Source organism: Colletotrichum godetiae (assembly GCF_030913485.1).
Source record: "Colletotrichum godetiae strain CBS 193.32 chromosome Unknown BDP55scaffold_2, whole genome shotgun sequence".
Lineage (NCBI taxonomy): Eukaryota > Fungi > Ascomycota > Sordariomycetes > Glomerellales > Glomerellaceae > Colletotrichum > Colletotrichum godetiae.
In genome coordinates, this window is record NW_026851250.1 from 920,043 (window position 1) to 940,901 (window position 20,859).

The 20,859-nt window shown below is 54.8% G+C and overlaps 5 protein-coding genes across 5 annotated transcripts; 2 read left to right on the plus strand and 3 right to left on the minus strand.

The window, feature by feature from the left end:
• Window positions 1-891: 891 nt before the first annotated feature.
• On the plus strand, window positions 892-1,729 carry BDP55DRAFT_722982 (GPI biosynthesis protein family Pig-F; the record flags this gene model as incomplete). The annotated part of the gene is made up of 2 exons (XM_060578678.1): window positions 892-1,254; window positions 1,313-1,729. The coding sequence occupies 2 exons, from the start codon at window positions 892-894 to the stop codon at window positions 1,727-1,729; spliced, it is 780 nt and encodes a 259-aa protein (XP_060436208.1).
• A 2,537-nt stretch (window positions 1,730-4,266) lies between these two features.
• BDP55DRAFT_722983 (plasma membrane proteolipid 3) lies at window positions 4,267-4,489 on the plus strand (the record flags this gene model as incomplete). Its single annotated transcript, XM_060578679.1, has 2 exons — window positions 4,267-4,390; window positions 4,440-4,489. 2 exons carry the CDS (start codon window positions 4,267-4,269, stop codon window positions 4,487-4,489), a joined length of 174 nt encoding a protein of 57 aa, XP_060436209.1.
• A 1,357-nt stretch (window positions 4,490-5,846) lies between these two features.
• Window positions 5,847-8,129, minus strand: BDP55DRAFT_642997 (P-loop containing nucleoside triphosphate hydrolase protein). The gene is made up of 4 exons (XM_060573487.1): window positions 7,698-8,129; window positions 7,586-7,595; window positions 6,344-7,463; window positions 5,847-6,260 (listed from the first exon to the last, which is right to left on the minus strand). Exons 1-4 carry the CDS (start codon window positions 7,789-7,791, stop codon window positions 6,231-6,233), a joined length of 1,254 nt encoding a protein of 417 aa, XP_060436210.1. The 5' UTR covers window positions 7,792-8,129; the 3' UTR covers window positions 5,847-6,230.
• A 538-nt stretch (window positions 8,130-8,667) lies between these two features.
• On the minus strand, window positions 8,668-9,405 carry BDP55DRAFT_626030 (short-chain dehydrogenase/reductase SDR; the record flags this gene model as incomplete). Its single annotated transcript, XM_060571574.1, has 1 exon — window positions 8,668-9,405. The coding sequence occupies one exon, from the start codon at window positions 9,403-9,405 to the stop codon at window positions 8,668-8,670; it is 738 nt and encodes a 245-aa protein (XP_060436211.1).
• Window positions 9,406-10,939: 1,534 nt separating this feature from the next.
• Window positions 10,940-16,382, minus strand: BDP55DRAFT_626031 (uncharacterized protein; the record flags this gene model as incomplete). Its single annotated transcript, XM_060571575.1, has 2 exons — window positions 10,940-12,610; window positions 12,660-16,382. 2 exons carry the CDS (start codon window positions 16,380-16,382, stop codon window positions 10,940-10,942), a joined length of 5,394 nt encoding a protein of 1,797 aa, XP_060436212.1.
• Window positions 16,383-20,859: the final 4,477 nt, after the last annotated feature.

Here is a 20,859-nt window from a genome sequence, read left to right on the forward strand (position 1 = left end):
TCTGGGCCGGGTCAAGATCATGCCATCCCATCTTCTAAACGGATCCCCCAAAAGCCAGGGCCAAGGGTTTGGGTTTCTGCAGCACCAAAAAAAAGGTGTGAATCACGAAAGACAACTATGTCTCACCCAATAGACGCAGCCGCGAAAGGGGCGCTTGGTAACGTGGTTTGCAAAGCCCGAGTTGGGTAGACCCATTTGGATTCCAGCCGTTGGCAATCAAGAAAAAAAAAACTGACGTTGGGCGATCGTGCGTTTTCAGATGGTTTCCTGACGACTGCCAACAGTAAATGGGGTGATGTGGTCTGACGGGAGACACCGAGTACGAGCGCTGATTGGGCAGAAGCGGGGCGAGGAATCCTGTGCCAATGATATGATCGCCATTTCCTTCAGCTATCGAACCACAGGCCCCGACCGGCTGGGTGCGCTGACGAGGGTGAATCCGGGGAAAGATTGACAGATGCCTTGCTTCCGAGTCGACAAACTTGTGTCCTTCAGATCCCGAGAAGAGCAGATCGCAACCTTGAGATGAACAATCATGACCCAAAGAAGGTAACTCGTGAGACAGCTGCTTGTGTTCTACATATGAGCAGAACTTGTTGCAGATACGTACCTTAACAGAGGCTCAGTGTCCGACTTAGGTAAGCCAGCCAGTTGATGAATCTGGGGTTTGTTATCAGACCCTTCACAGCTTATCGCCATGTGACCCGGTCGGATCCGGATGCACGGTACTCGCGCCTCGACGCGCCCGTTCCGGAATTTTTCCAGAGCCGTGGCCTTCCGGGTACCCGTTCACGAGATCAACCCGCACCTTACCTCAGCTTCCGACCGAACGACAGGAGACTGGGCCTCCGAACCCGTCCGAATACATCGCCTCATTCCTCTACCCACACCATGCCACTGGTCGACCCCATGACGATGTCAGCACCATCATCATCAAAGGCCGCCTCCGACGCGGGCAAGCCAAAGGACAGCGGATTGCATCCCGTCCACGGCCTAGCGAGCCCTGCCGCGCAGGTCGTCAGACATCTCCAGCCGGTGCTCATCTCCGGCCTCTTCCTCGCGCAGTTCAGCTCCCTGGTGGCAGACCCCGTGCGAACCCTCCAAAACTCGCTCCCAATCGTCGTCGCGATCCAGGTCGTCTACGCCTTTGTCAGTCTGCCGGCCGCTGGATCGCAAAGCGTGAAGCCGTCGAGGAAGCCTCGGCCGGGCGAAAAGAAGAAGGCGGTTGAGAGCACGGGGCCCAATATCTTCATTGTAAGTCACAGGTTCAGTCAAATCGTGAGGCCATAGCTAAGAATGGGAATCCTTTCAGGCTCTATTCCTGTCCCTACTCCTCGCTATCATCACCACGCCAGCCATCCATATCGTCCTCGTCCTCTTCGGCGCCCCCTTCCAGACCCACCTGCCGCATACCCTCTTCTGCTCCGCCAATGTCGCCGTTCTCTCGTTCTTCCCGCTCTTCTACGTTCACGGAGTCGATGGGAGCACCTGGGCTGCTCTCGCCAGCGCGGCGGCACCAATGGACGAACCATACGGTGGGCTCGTAGGAGGTGTGTTGGGCGCGTGGCTCGGCGCAGTGCCCATTCCGCTCGACTGGGACCGCGAGTGGCAGAAGTGGCCCGTCACGATTGTCTGCGGCCTCTACGGCGGATACATCTTGGGCAAGACGATTGGTGGCACATTGGCATTTGGCAGGAAAATGGCTTCCTCCGCCAACGAAGACGAATGAACTACTTGGGCGCTTAAAGCCAAGTCCAACCTACAATTTTTTTTTCTTAACAGGTCGTAGACGGCATAGTTCGCGGGAATACGGCACCGCTTGTGCAAGCAGCCGTTCGGCGACAGTACGGACCTCGCGGCTTTGGTCTATATTCCAAGCCATTTGTGTCATGCCCAATGCTAAACCAACACTGGCCGGTGGTTAGTAGCCTCAGACATGCATGTCTAGGCAGTTTAGGATTGCCTATGACAACTAGTCCAATGCTGTTGGCCAGACCTGGCTTTCGTGGGGAAGCTGATGTACAGTAGCTAGAGGCGATTGCCAATGAGGTAGCTTGGCCCGTCCGAAACAAGAAATAAACATGTTAATAATAGCCTCGGATCTGGGAATTCAACGAAAACGCGAATGTGACGCTACATCATCGCCCCCTTGAGCCTCAAGCGTGCGCAAGTGTGGCGTTCGTTGCGACGAAATCGCAAAGTTGACCAAGGCACGCAATATCCGTCGTGGCACACCTCACAGTTACCAGCCACAGCTGGCCTTGCCGCAAGCTGCCGATCATGCCCAGCCCTACGAGCTCGGAGCGAGGGCGAGATTGAGAATTTTGACGTCTTTTCGCCGCCCACGTTGACTATTCCCCGTTGCAGAGCGGAGACAGGCCGCGTCTCCTCCCTAGCCCTGCGAGCTGCCGAACCGGCTTGGCCCTCTTGCCGCCGGGCATGACCGGGCCCCTTGCGTCATAAGTCACGAGGGCGTTGGGTTTCATTGGTGAGACATGACTGACAGCTTTTCGTGTGCCGTCCAGGGAGAAGAAGGAGAATTAGGACGAATGAAGAAAAGGAAATCTTCAGGTGGAGGAGAAGGACCACTTGGATCGCCAGTGCGTTGCGTCCTTCTCCGCAGCGAGCGCGGACGGACCGATGTCCGCTGGAGAAGAGAGTAGCATCAACCTTTGACTTCCTCAGTTGTTGGGGGCCTCGACATGGACAAGACAGGCAGACCCTGGAGTTAAACTGTGGCTTAGTCGTCACTGTTGCGCCATAGATCAGCTTTCGAGATGTGGCGTTTGTGGCTCATGACACGCACCTTGAGGCTTGAGTGCTTGACAGATGCATGGGAGGTCCCCTGACCTGCTCGGAGCTGTTTTGACTGGATGACGACGGGTGGAGCCATGAGCAAAAGGAGCAAAATTAAGAAGAGCGGACCCCACCAGCGCGGCGCTAGCAAGGGCTCGGTTGATGACGTAGCACCCACCTTTATCGCGTCCACCGAAAAGAGTTCACCCAGCCAAGATGCAGAGGTACATGAGGAAGCAAGCATAGGAATTAAGCAGGAATTAACTGTGCAAGTTGCTTGACAATGTCGCCGGACTAACCGCACAGGGCCCCTCAATGACGGCGGGAAGGGCTGGGCAAGAGGGATGGAAGGACGCGCAATAGGGCTCGAATCAGTAAGGACAGATCGGGAACCGAGGCCACCGTGATTGAAGACGATCAAGCGAACAGCGCGAGAGTGCAAAGAGGGAACCTCACAAGGGACGTAAGGTAGGGGAGATCTCAGATGTTTGCTGTGGATGGAAGCGAGCTTCGGAGGCCGGGCAGGCATCAATCCTCGTCAATGGAATTCGAGAAACCTGGCAGTGTGCACTGAGAGGCCCGGTGTAGCGACAAAGGCATGACAGGCAGCAGGAAGGCCCATATGCCGTGTGTCCCAGTGCAGATGCAGAAAGAGTATCCGGTACGGTGATACGTTGTAAGGGGCTCACGTCTGGTCCGCTCGGGTGCTTGTTTCCGCAGGAAGGAGAGCCTGCAGCAGTGCAGAGGAGCAGGCCGGGGGAGGAAAAGAGACAAGGTCATTGCTAAAGTGGGCGGAGGTGTGGCTTGTCCGCAACGCACGGCAAGAAGCCATCCCATCTTTTCCCCCTTCTCTCAAGGCGTAAAAGGCCTGGCCAGAGGCCCAGAGCTTGCAGTTCGTGTGGCCGTGTGCTGGTCCTGCCGCTTGTGCCTTATTTCCCTTGCCGCTGCAAACCGGGAATGAGTCGATGACGCAAGTCCTCTCTCATACCACACCCCCAAGCCTTTCGCGGCACGACCAGACGCTCTTGTTGCTTGTTGGCTCGTCTTGGGAGGCTGCGCTTGGGTACTTTGGAGGGGGAAGACATGTCTGCCGGGCCTCACTGGCCTGCCACCTGCGACTGGCTTGTCCCTTGTCAGACGTATCCGTAAGGTAAAGGTAAGGTCAGGTTGGTACTGAGTACGAAGTAGAGCGGGAAGGGGTGGCCCATGCAAGTCCACATCACATCACTGTGAGCTCGTCCTTGCCTTTTTTTATTTTTCCTGCGTTGGGCTGTGGCTTCCCAGTTGGCAGTTGCTCTCATTCCTGCTATTTAATCATCTCTTCCCCAACCCACTTACCACCCAATTCCCCTCCCCTCATCAACCAACGAACCTACATTCGACATCAACCATCAGATCTTCAAGATCTCGTAACGAACTATCCTACACAAACACACAAACACTGTTTCACAACACCACTCATCTATCAACATGCCTTTCACCGCCTCCGATATCTGCAAGATCATTCTTGCCGTCATCCTCCCGCCCGTTGGTGTCTTCCTTGAACGTGGCTGCGGTGCCGACTTCTTCATCAACATTCTGTTGACCATTCTTGGTAAGCTCAACTGTCTTTCAGACGCTCTGGACTCAACTAACAAAAGCAGGTTACCTTCCTGGTATCATCCACGCTCTGTATATCATCCTGAAGTACTAAGCGAATCGTCGCTGCAATTCTCCGATCGTAACCGCCTACACGAGAGAGCATGACGATGTTCAACAACGAAAGCGACATGAACTCTTCTCGCAAGGATGTGCAATTACGCCTTCCCAACGAGTGCGACACTGTAGGCGGTGGCCGGGCATTCCAGCGACCTTGGCTTTCCGTCTCATCCGGCAATGCTGGGGGATCCTCCTGCGTCAGCTGCAAGGATGCTTGCTGCTCTGCAGGGTTGGCCTATTACCCCTACCTCACCAACCTCCACCACTGTTTTTTACGACAACGACACAGCAACGGCCTCTTTTCATAACTCCTGGCGGTACCAATCTATGGACTTTGTCACGTTACTTCTCACCTTGCGGAATGCGACTTTTCAAAACGATTTGTTTTGGGCAGGCATTCAGGACGAGGAAGTGGAGGGGGGATTCGCGCTGTGTGTAGCATGCTTAATTCGATACCCGACATATCAATCTCTTCAAACTATTTCACTACAAAACCTCGACTGTGGTCTTACTCTCCATACGTGCATTGTGATGTGAATTCATACTTCCGACCATGCCGCAGCCTGCCGAACACGGTCAGCTGCGCTCAATACGCGGTTGGACGTTCCCGCTAAACCACTAAACCATTGGCGTAGATCCATGTGATGTCATGCTTGCCGCATTGAAACAGTCACAACTTAGGTCCAGAAAGATTCTATATCACCGTCAGAAACATCCGACTTTGCGACGCTACTTTGGAGCTTATTTCCTTTGCGATGACTGCGCTCAGATGGGTTTGTGAGTGCAAAATAACCTTGTTTCTGTCACATTGAACTTAGCCCAAGCAAGGGAAGTAAGCAAGCCAATGGCCCCCAAATTGCTGCTGATCCGCCCTGTTGCTCGCAGTCTGCCTCGCGGGCATTCCGTACGGTATTACGGGATACAGCAGGACGTTCACTTGCAACATGGGAAACCGCCAGCGCAGCGGGAGCCGAGGGACGCGTATGCAACTCGGACGTAGAATAGCTCGGCACTGCGGGTACGGTGTACCTTTGGGAATCGGCGCGAAGCCAAAAGCGTCCGGGGCCAGTGGCTTGGATTTTGGGAAGAAGAGCTCCGCTGCCCGAGCTCCATTGTGGCTGGCTGGCAGCAAGCGCCGCTGCGCCGGTGGGACAGGGGGACCGCCCTCGCTACGAGGCCTGTATCCCTGTCTGTTAGTTTAATTGCATTTTTGGTAGGCGCAGACCGCAACCCGTGGTCACTGGTAAGGGCGGAATCGAAAGAGGAAAAAAAAAGAAAGAAAAAAAAGAGAAAACGAGATCTCGCGGGTATGGCCGCGAAGCGCGAATGCGAAAAATAGAGGTAGAGCAGAACATCACAAGAGGGAACACGATCCACATCGCAATGACTCGAGTCCAAAATAGTGCTTCACGATTTCTACTGCCAACGGCAGTCCTGAGCTTTTTGAAATTTCTTTATTTAATTCTTTTTCGAGGCCCACCTTGAATGGTCCCCTTGGCCCCAGGTGATCGCTCTCGCCTTGCTGGGCTAGGGGGGCGGTTATTCCGAAGTACCCGCCTCCCAACTCTATATGGAGCTTTTTTAACGATTTGCGATGAACCCCCTTCCATCTTTCCAAAGGGGTGCCCGGTCACGGGGAATCACAAATGTCACTGGGTACTTCCCAGTTTATGCGGTTGCGATGGGAATGAGGCAGGCACTCTGTTGGACAACGCAGAGATAGCCGCGACTCTTCATCAAGCTCTTCCGACCTTGAACGACAAGATCTGTGTGTGAAGATGACGTTAGCCTAAATGGTGCCGAGGAGACCCGTATGCGTGAGTATCACAAAAGAGGGGATGACACTTACATCGTTCTTTCCAACTGTGACGAGGTGGTCTTCCGCGACTCTTAGGCCGCCAACGCCCTCAATATACGCAATGGGCGCGTCGCCCATAACCTTGCGCGCCGCCTCGCCGACCGTGGTGCCCTTCTTGACTAGCACGCAGTCCCGGAAGACAAACTTGGACTCGGCAGCGCCGGAGGAGAAGGAGGTGGTGTTGCGCACCGGGAACACCGGGACGAGGCCCAGGATCTCGGCCGCCTTGGAGAGCACCTGCACCACGCCCGTCGACCCGAAGCGGTAGAGCACCATGTCCTTGAGGTTCTCTATCCGGTTGCGGTTCTTCTCGTCCAGCTCCTTGAGCCCCCCGCCCGTCGGGTCCCCTTGCTCGATTAGGTCCTCCCGCGTGTCGACGAACTCGCTGCCTTCCGTGTACTGGACGTACCCTTGCTTAGCCATCTTGCGCAGGAAAATCTCCGAAATGGCGGAGCACAGCACGATGGTGTTGGGGTCTTGCATCTTTGCGATTTTGGCAATGTTCTTATCGGCGTCCGGATGGTCAATCTTGTTGAGCGCGATGACGGTCGGGAACTTTTCGTCTGTAAAGGCGTTGACGACGCGGTCAATCGTCTCGGCGTCCCAGTCCTCGAGCGGCTCCTTGATACCCAACCGATCCAGCGCCCGCGCGACAACGTTGGAGGTACTGCCGTATCCCGAAAACTGGCCCTGTAGCGTATCGACGGCCGTCGCCTTGATCGCCATGTGCCGCCGCCGAATCGACCCCCACTTCTCCATCAGATTCCCGCGGATCCAGGCCACGATCTCGCCGCGCAGCCAGGCGATGTCGACCGACGGGTCGTAGCCGCGCGTCTCTTTGCCCTCGGCGTCGACGGTGCCCGAGGCGTCCACCACGTGTATCAGCGCGTCGGCGTGCCGCAGGTCGTCGAGGAACTTGTTGCCAAGGCCTTTGCCCTGGTGCGCCCCGGGGACGAGGCCGGCGACGTCGAGGAGCTCGATGGGAACGGAGCGGCGGCCTTCGATGCAGGCGCCGTAGTTGGGTCGGCAGCGGTCCGAGACGCCGTGGCGCGCGCAGGCGCATTCTATTTGGAGGTAACCAATTGCTCTTTGGGGATCGATTGTCGTGAAGCTGTGGAGAAGAGCGCGCGAGAGGGCTGAGTGTTAGTGCAAGATGCTGGGTATAAGTTGTTGCGAACAACCGCGATCATAGGACGGAGACGGCCAGGAACAGGGAGAAGAGGCAGGGCGTACGGGAAGTTTCCTGTTATCACGATATATCCATCAGCGACCAGGTCGGTGGGCGTCGGGTTTTCTTTTTCTCTCTCTCTCTCTCTCGGTCGAATGGATTTGGAGGTTTACGGACCAACTTTTGACGAGGCGTCTGTGAGACTGTTGAGCGTCGTGCTCTTGCCGGCCGACGGCTTGCCGACTAGACCAATGAGCGGATCTCGAGGCATCTTGTCGGTAATGTGAGGTAAGGTAAGGGAAGCGGAGGGCGAAAGAAAGGGACTGCGAGTCTCCGTCTGCAAACTGATTATACGCTTGGTCCCTCGCCGGTCTCGCGGTGGGTGGGCTCAAAAGTCGTTCGAGGGGTAATAAGTTTGCGAAAGGGCGTTGCGCACACAATCTTATCTTTATCGCCGAAACCTCGATAATGCAATGAGGGGCAGTCCCGGTTGTCGGCGATAAGTCTTATCGGGCGGAAAATGACGTAGGCGTTAAACCGGGCATCGACCGACCCATGGGCTCCGTCGGAGACAACACCTACCATACTTAGAATTGATCGTGTGACCCTCACGACGTATCATTTTTATCCATTGTGCATCGATTAAACATGATTCAGGTCAAAAGTTCCTAGATGACACCAAAGTTCGTCAAACCTGCTCGCAGATCACAGCTGTCACCGTAGATGAGCCGGAAGCCGACTCTGCTCTCTCAGCCAGTTCCTGAATACGCATCCAGATGGCCTTCATCCGGTACGGATACCAATGAAGGAATAATTCACAATTTATAGTCTATGACCCAGCGGTACGATTCTATCGTATGTTGGCTCACGGTCCTACATAATGCCATGGATAGCTCGTTTTTTGTCCCCCTCGTAGAGCTCACGAGTTCGAGTTGACTGTGCTCTTTCTTTTTTTCACCAACACTTCAGGTACATGCTCAAATCTGCATTCTGAGCGGTCAAATCCTTTCAAAAAGGGACAACATCAGTCCCGAATTATAGACTCGGAATATTTCACTTTGAATCATTCTCGGCTTTCATCATTCTCGCCAGGTCAACTTCTCCTCGCAAGCAAACAAGAAGGTGACCTCACGCAACAAGAAAGTACCTAAAACTTCTTATACTTGCCATCGACAAACGTAACCGTAGAAGGCAAATCCCGCGCACCCTCGGCGAGCTCCAAGTAAAACGTCCCATTCGACTCAGGTCCAGGCGTGTCCCCAACAAAACTACCATCCTCCTTCCTCTCATCAGCGTAAAAGAACCTCCACCCCTTGGACGACTTATATAATCCATCAGCAACATTGACCCAATACCACGCCGCATTCTTGCCAACCCCGAGCGTGACATACTCCGCCAACGGCAAAATCGTCTCGTTCAAAAAGTTGCCCGTGTAAATAAACCTCCCCTTCTTCGCCTCCTCCTCCTCCCCATCACCACCAGCCTCATTCCACCCCCTGACAGCCTCCCCGGCAGCAACCCACGCAGAGGTATTCATCACCGTCCCATCCCTCTCGTACGCCTCGCGCGACAGACTAAACATATTGTCCGCGTCGGGCGGCGAGCTCACGGTAGCGGCGTTGTAGACCACCACGCGCGGCGCCCGTCCGCCGAAATGGCGCTTTGTTTCGGCGAAGGCTGAGACGACCTGTGCCGGGTCGGCGAGGTCGGCGCGGATGCGGAGGTGGCCTGTTTCTGGGTCGGTTGTGGCGGTGGGCCCGCCTTCGGGGGGGAAGCTGCGGGAGACGAGAGCGATGGCGTAGCCTGCGGTGGAGAAGCGGGATGCTACGCCGGCGGCGATGTTGCGGCCTGCGCCGAGGATGAGGAGGATTGGTTTGTCGGACATTGTTGGATTTCTTTGAAAAGTCGATGTGAATATGAATTCTAGGTTGATGGAGGAAGAGGGCGGAGGATGTTTGTGTTATTTGAGATCTGATGCTGGATGAGGTTCCCAGCTCTTCATCTTCGAGGCCATCCGATGCCTATTCCTTTTATATATTATTTCCCTTCTGCCAATTCCTCACGACTCGCTCGAAATGTGTCACTCTTTTACCGGCTTACGCATTACGCGTAGAGATCACCACTATAGTATCCGCACGCAGTCCTTGTATAGACGACATTACAAACGTTACCATCACTAGGGGCGTAGCCAGTAAGGCGTACGAGTATACGCATTGCTCTATACGGATACCTCCATCCAAGGTTAACCACGTTTACCTTTACCTGAGATGGAGATTTCCATAGAGGGATTGATAATTACCCGCGCGGGCTAGATCGTCGATTAGGCAGCCGCGCATTGTTAACGTTTACCGAATTTCCAAAGCACTCTAATTCAAGCACAGTCCAAGTTTTCCGACCCATCCAGTCGGACAAACACAAAAGTACCGGGTATCGATTCCCCCATCATCGTATCTTCCAGACATGTCTCCCTCTTCACTTACCTCGACACCCTGGTGCCCTTCAGATATGTACGGAGTCTTCCGTGAAGATGGCGTGAGCTTTATTAATCCCTCCACCATAGCCCACCGCAGCCCTGTTGTCATGATGGCTAAATAATCGTAAACGGCATGCCCAGACTTTGTAGAGTCAACCAGTCCACTTGTCAACAACGTCTCTTGCCCAATTTCTATCGGATCGGTTTCCATCGAGTTTCAGTCTCTCCTCTACCCCTAACTCATGTTTAGAGAACGGAGCCGCTTAATGCTGTTCAACTTCACTGTCCCTTTATCTGGGAATGCACTTCACATCGTTGGATCAAAATCATCAGGGCGAAGTAGAGGTTCCATTATCCACGACTACTATTACAGTCAAAACCCCTAATGGTATCTGCCATGCGTCACGGCTGCTCTTCAAAAAAAGGAAAAAAAAAACACAGCAGCCCAATATCGAGAATGTGGTATCAACCAACTGTGTCGCGCGTTCCAAACCTATTCCATGCCGTCTTCCTTTGGCACTGCCTCAACTCAACATGCTCAATTGAGGCCATGCTGTGCTGTTGTTCCATCCCCCCTCCTCGACCTTGAAAACATCGCTCAAACGCAAAAGCCATCAATTGCGTGTCATGTCGTCGTTAGGCTGAGTAGCGAACCAAATCCACCCCGTCATCCCCTTCCGCTTCATCCCTGCGGCTGTACAACTTTCCCCTCCTTTTTGGTTGGTTGCCGCTGCATCTCTATAGCAGATGAAAGAATCTGCTTCCAATATGTTCAATGATTATAGCTGATCATGTGGTTCAAGCTATCCAGTAGCATCAACTCATGTGGTAGTGCTTGTTTTGTTTGTTGTACGCAAACGATTCTCTGTAGCGAGGATTCTCTTTTTTGTCTAAAAGGTATCGGTCTCGTTGCTAGCGACAGTGCCAAAGGTGTCTAGGTAGTCAATTAGCTTGTGGATCGAATTGCTGTTGACAGAGCGTGCTCACCTCTCTTGCGACGTCGCTCTTCTCTGGCGGCTTCTTCCTCCGCACTCTTGGGGGTCATGGCCCGGGGCCCGGAAGGCCTACGCGCAGGCATGCCACGGGCACCGCTGAGGTTGCGGTTCTCCGGCTTCGGGCTGCCGGTGTAGTTGCTAGTACTGGCGGCATGTGTGCCAGGGCCGGTACCGTAGCCACTCTCAACACTGTTGTAAGGAAGGGGACTGCTCTTCAAGGCCAAGTTGGAGATGCGCTTCTTGGCGGGCGTGTGGGTCATCTCATCCATGGGCTCCTTAGGCGGCCTGGGCGGGCCGGCGGGGGAGGAGGTATAGTAGTCACCACCCGTCGCGGGGGAGCCATTGCTATTGCTATAGCTATTGGCATTTGGGGGGAAGCGGTGCAAGCTAGTGGCCGAGCCTGCCCAGTCTGCAGATCTGGGGGACATTGGTGTGTCGTAGTCGTATGCTTGGCTTTCGAGGTTAGCCTTGAACCTCTCAGTTTGTCCTTGACGAGGCTGGGGGTGTTGAAGATTGACCGAGTTGCGGTGCGCCTTGTACTTAGGGTCCTCCGGGGTCATGTAGGTGGTAGGAGGCTCTAGGTGCAGGGGTTGAGGAGCTGCGAGATCCTGCTGGGAGAAACCAGAGTGCAGTTGGTCACTGCCACCAAATTCATTCTGGTATCGGTCATCGTATCGGAGATCTGATCCAGATCGGGACGGAGGGTGTTGCAGGAATTCGTCATCGTGTTCCTTCTTACTCGAGCCGCTGCCACGGAAAGCCTTGCTCACGCTTGTAGCCGTCGACTCAGACCACCGAGAAATCTTGGGGAACCAACTCGATGATCCTCTCTTGTGCTTCTTGCCCTTGTCCGTCTTTGGGGTGTTTTCATTGCTCAACGATGCGTTCTGAGCGGCCATGGGCTGGGGAGGGGTGCCCAAGGGCACGGAACCGCCACGCTGGAACTCGCGGGTCGGCGTAAGCATACCCTGTGGCTCATGGTAATTGTTCTGGGAGATGTAATCCTCCTCATTATCTTCGTGGACGGTGCTGATACGGTTGGGTTCGTAGGCCATCTTGGAAGGGCCGCGAGATTGAGCAAATGATGACATCCCAGAGTGACTGCCCTGGCTAGTACTGGAGGTGCCAGCCTGACCTTCGGGCTCGTAGCCCCGATCTTGCTCATACTGCATCTCCGGGGTGAGGTTCTCGTAAGATGGCCGGCCGCTAACCATGCCGGGTCTCATGGTCTGTGCTTTGAGTGTATCAACCTCACCCAGTAGCTGCATGAGCATATCCTCGATTCTGCTGAGATCGTTGGCGCCCTTGTTGCCGAGGCCCTTGAGCGCCTTGCGGAAGAAGTTGGTCTTCTTGGCGGTATCATCGAGGGTGCTGTTCTGAGAGGCAGCGCTGTAGCCTTTGATAGAGCGAGGAAGACTACCGGGGTAAGCACGGGAACCGGCGACGGCGTTCTTGACCGTTTCGTCAGTATTCTCCTGAACCTCCTTGATGATAACGTCCTCGGTGTTGGCTAGAAGTTTCTTGAGGTCATCAAAAGAGTTGCGCATTTCAGCCGCAGAGCGGACCAGCGTGACGAGAATCTCCGTGTCACGAGCGCTTCGTTGAGCATCGCGGACCATGAGCTGAGGTATGTTAGCCATTTCCTTGTCAATTTCATACTAAGCTACTCACATGTTGCATCAAAGCAATAATGTCCTTGGATTCGATTCTGTCGATACCGTTGCCAGTGGCAGCATCATACAGCGGCGAGTTCATGCCCTGGGAAAGACCACTCAGGTGCCGTGAGTGTTGAGGTGCGTAGAAAGGGTCTTCCGTGTTCATATCGCCAAAGGGCATCATGGCCTTGCTAGTGGGCTGCATATTGGGCGAGTGAATGGGACCTTGTGAGATGTAACCCTCATCTAGATTCTTGTGCCCACCCGGACTGTTCGCGTGGTACCCAGCAGCATAGTCTTCGAATCCTCTGCCACCGAGTAGGTCCGGGTGATCAACGGGGCTCGCGCCATCATAAGGATTCGTAATGACGGTATCACGCTTTCGCTCAGCCGACGTGCGCCGCCACTCGTCCTCATGCTCTCCACTTGCTTGTCGATGGTGGGCCATGGCTGCACCAGCGGCGGCACCCATGGCGGCACCGGCAGCGGCCATCCCATAACCACCGTGACCGCGCGGGCTGTGCTTTTCCGAGTTGTACTCCTCGAAAGATTGGTCGTAGTCGCTCTGGCGGGGCGTGCCTTGGCGAGGGGTGATGTCGCCCGGCCAGTGGTCCCCATCGTTGTGGTCGCTGCCCCCGAGCGGCTCGCGGACCAGCGACGGGTTGGTCAGAGCATCGTCGTCCACGTAGCCAACCTCGGGCATTGGATCGTCAAAGGTCGGCATGGCACTAGCACCCATCTTGGGCTTGTCCTCAAGGTCAAGACGGTCAACACTGTGCGCCGGGGTGTTTGCAGGCTCGCGGCCCTCCATCGCTCGCTGCTTGAAAGACTTGTTCCTCGTGACGCCTTCAGGAATCCATTCTTCAGCATGCTCCTCGTCAACCTCCTCCACGGTCGGTTGCTTCGTCTTGTCCTTGGCAGCCTTGAGAGCAGCAGCTGCTGCACCGACAGCTCCCGCGGCAATTGCCTTTTCAGAGGCAGTGGGTGAGTGCCGTGTAGACGTAGAAGGTGAGTTCCTGTACCTAGCAGGAGCAACCTTTCTTCCATACTCGTCAAGGTCGTACTCTCCAGCAAACTCTCTTGATCGGTGGCTCTGGCGGCTCGAAGTCGGGGTGCGGCTGCTCTCGCGCTCACGTTGCTCGAAGAATTCCCGCTGGGAGGCAACAGATCGCTTTTCTGGGCTGACGTCCCGCGAACGGGGCTGAATGTTGGACTGGTCATCGTAGGAGACATTGGAGTCTTTGGCGTACGAAACGTACGAGTCCGGTCCATACGAAACATTGGATTCGTTGCCGTACGATACCTGGGAGTCCCTATAGTCGTATCCGGAACCCGTGGTGAGTTGAGACTCGAGCATTGAGCCGTCAACGAGTGAAGCTACATTGGACTCGACCCCATTTGGCACATGGATGATGTTAGGGTTCGCAGCAATACCGCGAACGGCCTGGCCGGTCGAAGTTCCGATTTCGCTGCCCTCCGTGTACTGACTATTACGGTAGTCTTGCCCGCTGCTTCTGACGCTGCGATCATCCACGGACTGCTCATCGAAGCCCCGACTCATCACATTGCTTGGCACTGAAGCTGGAGAGAAGGCTCTCAGATCGGTGTGAGACGCTTGAGACTTGGTAGGCGACGCGGTCCCATGCGACATCCTAGAGTCACGCTGGGCAGCCGTTTCGCTACCAGCCTCCGTGTAGCCGGACACACTGTAGATCGGGCTCAGCCCACGCCGCTCTGGTTGATAAGGAACATATTTCAACGGGGGCGGCACATCCTGCGTGTTGTAGTAGTCGTAATCGCCAGAGTCCACGTAGTCGGCTTCGCTCTCCGTAAGACGGCTTCGATCATCGTAGTCGTCATATTCATCGCGGATTTGTGAAGAAGGGCTTTGGCTGATCTCCGATAACTCGCTCTGCTCCAAGAAATCTCCCGTCCGTGTCCGAGAGAGTTCTCTCAAATCGCCATGAGAAATATTGGCGTGCTTCGTGCCTAGAGTCTGCTGCAAATTGGTTATTGGTGCTGGTTGCGTTGGCGTAGGCGAGGAGCCGAGGGAGGCGTTGCCCCGGGCAATCTCCTGGACAGAAGCTCTCTCCTCCATGGCGGAATGGGGCCGATCGGTATCAGCCGAAAGAATTGAGGTTCGCGTCATTTCGGAGGGATTGATCTCGCTCATTAACGGCATTGGCGGGGCGGGGACCTCTTCCTCGTGGAACTCTTCGTCGTACTTCTCGCGGCCTACACTTCTGCTTCGAGCTGAACCATCAGCGCGCCGGCGCCTCCGCTGCCTTCTATCCTCGGATGACGGTGATGCTGCGTTCATTGCAGCAGCGGCGAGCCCAGCTGCTGCCGCACCTCCAACGGCGGCCTTGAGCGCGCCATCGCTTCGCCGCGGGGTATCATCGACGGAGACAATGGAAGATTCTTCAACCGATTCGCCTGCAACACTTCGGGGAGAGTCAACATAGTCGTGGCGAGCTTCTCGGTCTCTGCGTTCCCGATGCCGGCTGTCGCGACCGGCTTCGCTACGCTTATCGGCGGACTTGCGTCTGTCTACGCCCAGATCTTCGCGAGAAAGAGACGTCCCTGTTCCGGTTGATGTAACGGAGCTGCGGCGGCTTTCGCGCTTGCTCTGCTCTCTCTTCAATGCGCTCAGTTCCGGCAGGATAAGTCGACGAATGGCATCCTCCACCGTTTCGAGTAATTTCGGATTATTGATGGACGATTTGGAAGCTCCGGAGCGAACTGAGCTTTGGTCGTAGGAACGGTGGCTGGGAGAAATGCTGGATGATAAAAGACTGGAATCTGCCCCAGATAAAACAGAATCAACATGGCCCCGACTGGAACGTCGTCGGGGTGATCGCGTTCCTTCCGATTGCTTCTCGCTGACACTGCTTGTCCGACTCTTGCTCGAACGGTGCTTGCGATCTTTGTCTCTTGAGGATCTTTCCCCCGACACTTTCCTTTCGCCGCTGTGTCTTTTGCTCCTGCTGCTCTTTGCATGATCAGCTATTGCGGCGCCGGCCAATGCGCCTGTAACACCGGCCGCCAGCTCATTACCCCGCGACGTGCTCTTACTACGCCTTTCAGAGTTCTTTGTTAGTACGGTTGAGCCAGAATTTCCATCGAGGAAGCTGTCCTGGGGAATTGCCGAGATGTCGGACATGTTGGGAGCCAGGTAAGAAGACTGAGCATCAGCATCGGGAATCAGAGGACTAGCCGGCCGACGACGCCGTCCGCCGCGGTCAATTTCTATGTCGATTGGGTTTCTCGACACATTGGACTCCTCGGTAGCGGAGGCGTAGGACCGCATGCTGTCGGCGTCCTCGCCCTCGAGAGCTTCAACGTCGAGGTGCGAGGAGGTTCCTGTGGTGGACGGCGCAGGCACACGGCGGGTCAGTGAGGTCTTGCGGGTGTTGCTTCTGGTCTCGGTGATTTGGATGTGGTCGCCGCGGTGCTTCTTGGACGGGGTCAGGCGCACGCGGACGCTGGGTTTGCGTTCGACTGTTCCCTCGGGGCCAGGCTTGCCACCCTCGAAATACTCAATGAGGAGCGACGTCTGGGAACGGTTGGCGCTGTGACCGCGAGTTTTTATGGTGACGGGTGTGCCGTCGTCAGGCAAAGAGTAGTGGGAAGCTTCGTCGTTTGGCCTGGACACATTGGTCTCCAGCTCGGTGGGGGTGACGGAGTCGGTTTCGGTCGGGGCAGGAAGTGGAGGAGGCTTGTTCGAGTCAACACCCATTGTGGTGCGATGCTCGAAGGCCTCGGCGACGGAGAGGCTGTTGATGCGCGGGCGCGGATGACGAGTGCCTCGATCAGCGGCTCACACCTCTATTTTGGATTTCGTCCTTTCCCTCGATCAAGGAAAGAAGGAAAAGAGAAGAGGTGAGGAGAGGAGAGGGTGGGTGGATTTGCCGGCTGCCGTCCAAGGTGGGCAAGGATTTGTTGTGGGTGCAGTCGCCGTCAAGACATGAGGAGCAGTTCGTTGCTGCGGGAGGAGGAAAAAAAACTGGGCGGGCTGGGCGACAAGCTGTATCCGTACGAGCTTTCACACCGGGCTGCGAGACACTGGGCGAGCGAGAGAGAGAAAGCCGTTGCGGTTCGGCGATGTTTGTGAAGGCAACGAACGGAATATCCCCCAAAGAAGGAAGAAAAACACCGAGAGACCTGTGGCCGCTTATGCCACACACACGCAATGCGCAAATGGGACCGAAAAGAAAAAAGCAACGATGTCAGTTGGAAATTTCGGATTAACGTCGAAGGGACGGCTGAATGGCGAGAAGGAGCTCAGATTTGGATGGCGCAAAGGAGGGAAGGCCAAGTGGTGAGAGAGTGGAGGGGTGAGGCGAAGGTGTGAGGTTCGCAAACTGGGGTGGCTGGGGGGTCAGGCCGTTGCTTGGGTGTTGTTTTTTTCCCCGGCGATGTTTTGGCCCCAGTTTGCGGATCTTTCTTGGGAGCTGAACAAGAGAGGCAGGTAAGCTTCCAGGGGTCTATCGACTTGTCTTTGGCCTTAATTTCTATCCGTGTGTAGCGCCGTCGTCGTCTTTTTTGTCTTTTACCAAGTCCCGACGCTTTTGGCGTTCGCAGAGGAGAAACAAGGACCGGCGAAACGGAACGAAACAAAGGTGTGTTGGTTCAAGGTAAGGTAAGAAAGAGTAGTCAATGATATCGGGTGCCAGCGAAAAGAATAATATCGAAAGCAGTGTCGAATATAGCAAACGGGCGGGATCGATAATAGCTGAGCAAAGGTAAAAGGGCAGCAGGTGAGGTATCTTGAGCTTAGGAAGAGACAAGCCGGGGGGAGGGGGGGTAAGCAGATGGAGGCGACAGGCGATGGACAGGCGACAATCTTGGATGATGCAGGCAGGGCCGAGTAGACTGACAGCAACCTGGAAAGAAGCACACGCAGAGAAGCACACAAGTGACAACAGACAGGCACACAGGCCAGCCCAAACGGACAGGGAAGTGCGGTCGAGAGGGGGGAACGCTTCGTCGGGCTCTGTTGTGGACTTGGGATATGCCTGGGATGTCCCTCCCGTCCAAGCTGACCTCAGTGACCTGCTGCATCTGCTGTGCTAATCAGGTACAAGCAAGTCACAGCTTTTGTTTGTGGAAATCTGATGTACACAAGTAGCATCGAGAATGGCGGCAACGTGAGCGCGGGAGCGGCTGGGCTGGGCCGGGTTTTGGGTCTTTGGTCTTTGGGCTGGGAAGACTGGACAAGGGACGGCAACAGCTAACACAACCTGTCCGTATGTACTCCGTACTCAAGGTACCTACGGAGCAGACTGCTAGGTCTTATTGGAGGCCTGCGTAGCAACGAGCACCAGCAGATGGCAAGCAAGGCGCAAAGTCGCCAGATGAGCGGTGCGACCAAGTAAACCAAAGTACCAAGCCGCTCCGGGAACACACAGCATACATGCCTACCCTCACTCGTCTCAACCGCCACGATAAGTCCACGAATCTCTGGGAGTTGACGTGAGAGCCGAGAGAAAGCATCAAAATTGAGGAAAAAGACAAAAGATTGGTCCATTCACCCCAAGTGTGATGCCGTGATAGGGTGGAGATGGTTGATGAGTTGTCCCTCGCTCGCTTCCCGAATGGAGCTTAAGAGGCACCAGAGGCATGCGGCGACGGGCCAATTGCCGCCGCAGGCCTGGGGCGTGTGGGAAATCGGGTCCCTGCAGGCCTGCAGAGCGTCCTGCACGCTTCTCAACTTCTCAAGTTGTTGTTCGAAGTAACCCCAAGGTGCCTTACATCCTCCCATACCTCCTCCTTCACAGCACCCATTGAGTGAAGGGAACGAGCTGAGTGTGTCAAGTCTGTTACCGTTGCCCTCATGTGCAGTCCTTCTCAGGGTAGTTGTTGCAACGGGCCTGGAACCACTCAGCGGGACAGATTGCACCACACATCTTTGGGCCCCCATGTCACGTCTACTCCGTACGGCCAAGATACTCTTTTAGTTGTTTGAACTCGATCAAACGCAGCATTGTAAGAGGTCCGATTCCTCACCGCCGTTATGTCGTCCCGCGCAGCCGTTTGCTCAGCGTTGGAACCTTGACAATGCGTCCACAAAACGGTTCATTAGGTACTCTGGCCAGTGGCCGTTGTCTTTGACCATTACCTACGGAGTATCCGTACTGGTACGGGTATGTCGATATGATACCCATTCCCTATGTTCAGATATCCATCATAAGGTACTGGGGTTGCTTCGATATCTCGATGCCTTTCCCATAACCTTGTCTATCGCTCCGAAACACTCTCAAATCCCAGTCACTCTCCCAGCCCCTCGACCAATATAGTGTACATAGATACTCCGTAGATAATCACACAATCGTTCATTACCACAAAGAACCGCAACTCTGCCCTCTTCCTCTTCAAGGTACCCGTATCCCTTCCGTACGAAACAAGGTTGACCAAGCATTTCTTCCCTCTCCCAGCCCCCCTCTCTTCGTCTTCCTCCGATCATTTTCGCAAAACGCATTTTAGACGCCAGAAGTCATCGGTACGGGCTTTGCCCACTTTCTGTCACCTCGTCCACTTTTTGCTCAAACGGGATCCCCTGGAAACCGGCCCCCCACAGCAAAAAAGAGGTGGAACTTCCGTGGGTTGGCTCGGGCGTTGTGGGCGTCTCCAATGATGTTTCCTTCACGGATAGAGCCAAGTGGATTTCAACCACTTCTTTTTTGGCTGGGCGACGGGAGGATACCGATCATCCACTAGACAAGGGTATATCATCGTTCAGGGCGCCACGAGAGAAATAGCTCTCACAAGGGAAACCGAAAATAAAATTGACACGGGGAACCTTGCCGGACCGTGAGTGACACCTTTGACAGCACCTTTCGATCTGACTAGGTATTCATTTGTATTCATTCGTACGAACATGAAGGAATTGATGGACTTGGATAATAAACGTCTGAAACATTTCTGCCCGTCTATTGCGGACGGCGCCGTCTTGTGAACCGGGCAACGAGTGAGACTTTCCTACCAGGCTACCTCTACCCTCTGGGACCTTTTCACTTTGAGCCCAAGCTCGAGCTCCTTGTTCCAACATCGAATGACGTTCGTACGTCATCTCACAAGAACAAGCCGCGGCCCTTCCCTCCCCAGAAACACACGGACACTGCTGCCACACGGGGACACGATATTTCAGCTATCCGATGTGCCGATTCCCATCCCTCTCATCACTGCTTCACTGCCTCCGTACAAAAATTGAGTAGGTATGCAGATAAGTACAGTAGTTGAAACAACAGAGTACGGACAAATCGCCACTGCAAGTAAGCGAAACGGTGAAGCAAAGAAACCGCCCACTTCACACTCCCGTCTACCTACTTTTCGACCCCCGAGCCCTCGAAGCAAACAAAATAGTCCGATTTGTCCACGTACCCCAAAGCACCCACGCAGCCGACGGTGGCGAAAGCGCAACAATCCACCTCGAACGGGGGCCCAAAAGACGATCCAGACTCGATGAACCTCCTTCTCTCTCTCCGTCTGGGGTCGGCGGCTCATGCCGGTCATCCCGCTTCTTTCCCCCGACCTCGCCCGTTTTGAAAGGTAAGTTGGCCCGTTGGGTTACATACGTGCTTTAGATAGGTTCAAGCCGAGGATATAGCCCACTGCATCTCTAGATTCTCGGGGCTCTATCGACTCTGATTACCTACTGCGAGGCATGGAACTACATCGCTGCCCCCATCTCTGCAGTTTGTCCTGCAAGTGAACTGGACGGGGAAATCCACCAAGGCAGTCTGTCGCACATGTACGGATGCCCATCGTACCGTACGTACGGAAAGTTGACCTACGCTCTCACTTCCAAATGGGGGAGCATCACCTTCCGTTTGTCGCCGCCTCACCGTTCCCCTCGAAACGAATGCCACCCGAACCCGTTGCCCTCAAGGACACACATTGATTGATAGCCTTCCGTATCTACTCATGCAAAGCAATTTCAGCTTCTTGATTTGGTACCGGCCGTGGATGCTTAACTACCGTCCTCTCGCTTCCATTCCTGTCTTTCGCCCCTCCATTCTCGCCCGTACCCGACCATCAACGCAACATCAAATGGCCAGTCGTAAATCGGGGCCTGCTGTGCGACATGTGAACGCCGCCCCCTGGCGGATGAGTGCAGCCGTTGTGTACCAGAGGCGTGATTCTCTGGTTTGAAAAACCCAAAACAAAATGGTGGGTTAAAAAATTTAAAGAAAACAGGAAAACATCACAAGGCC

Coding starts and splice junctions, on each gene's coding strand:
- BDP55DRAFT_642997 (XM_060573487.1), bottom strand. CDS start 7,791: ATGCCTCGAGATCCGCTCATTGGTCTAGTCGGCAAGCCGTCGGCCGGC. Junction 6,261..6,343: donor TCACAGTTGGAAAGAACGAT/GTAAGTGTCATC, acceptor CTTCACACACAG/ATCTTGTCGTTCAAGGTCGG.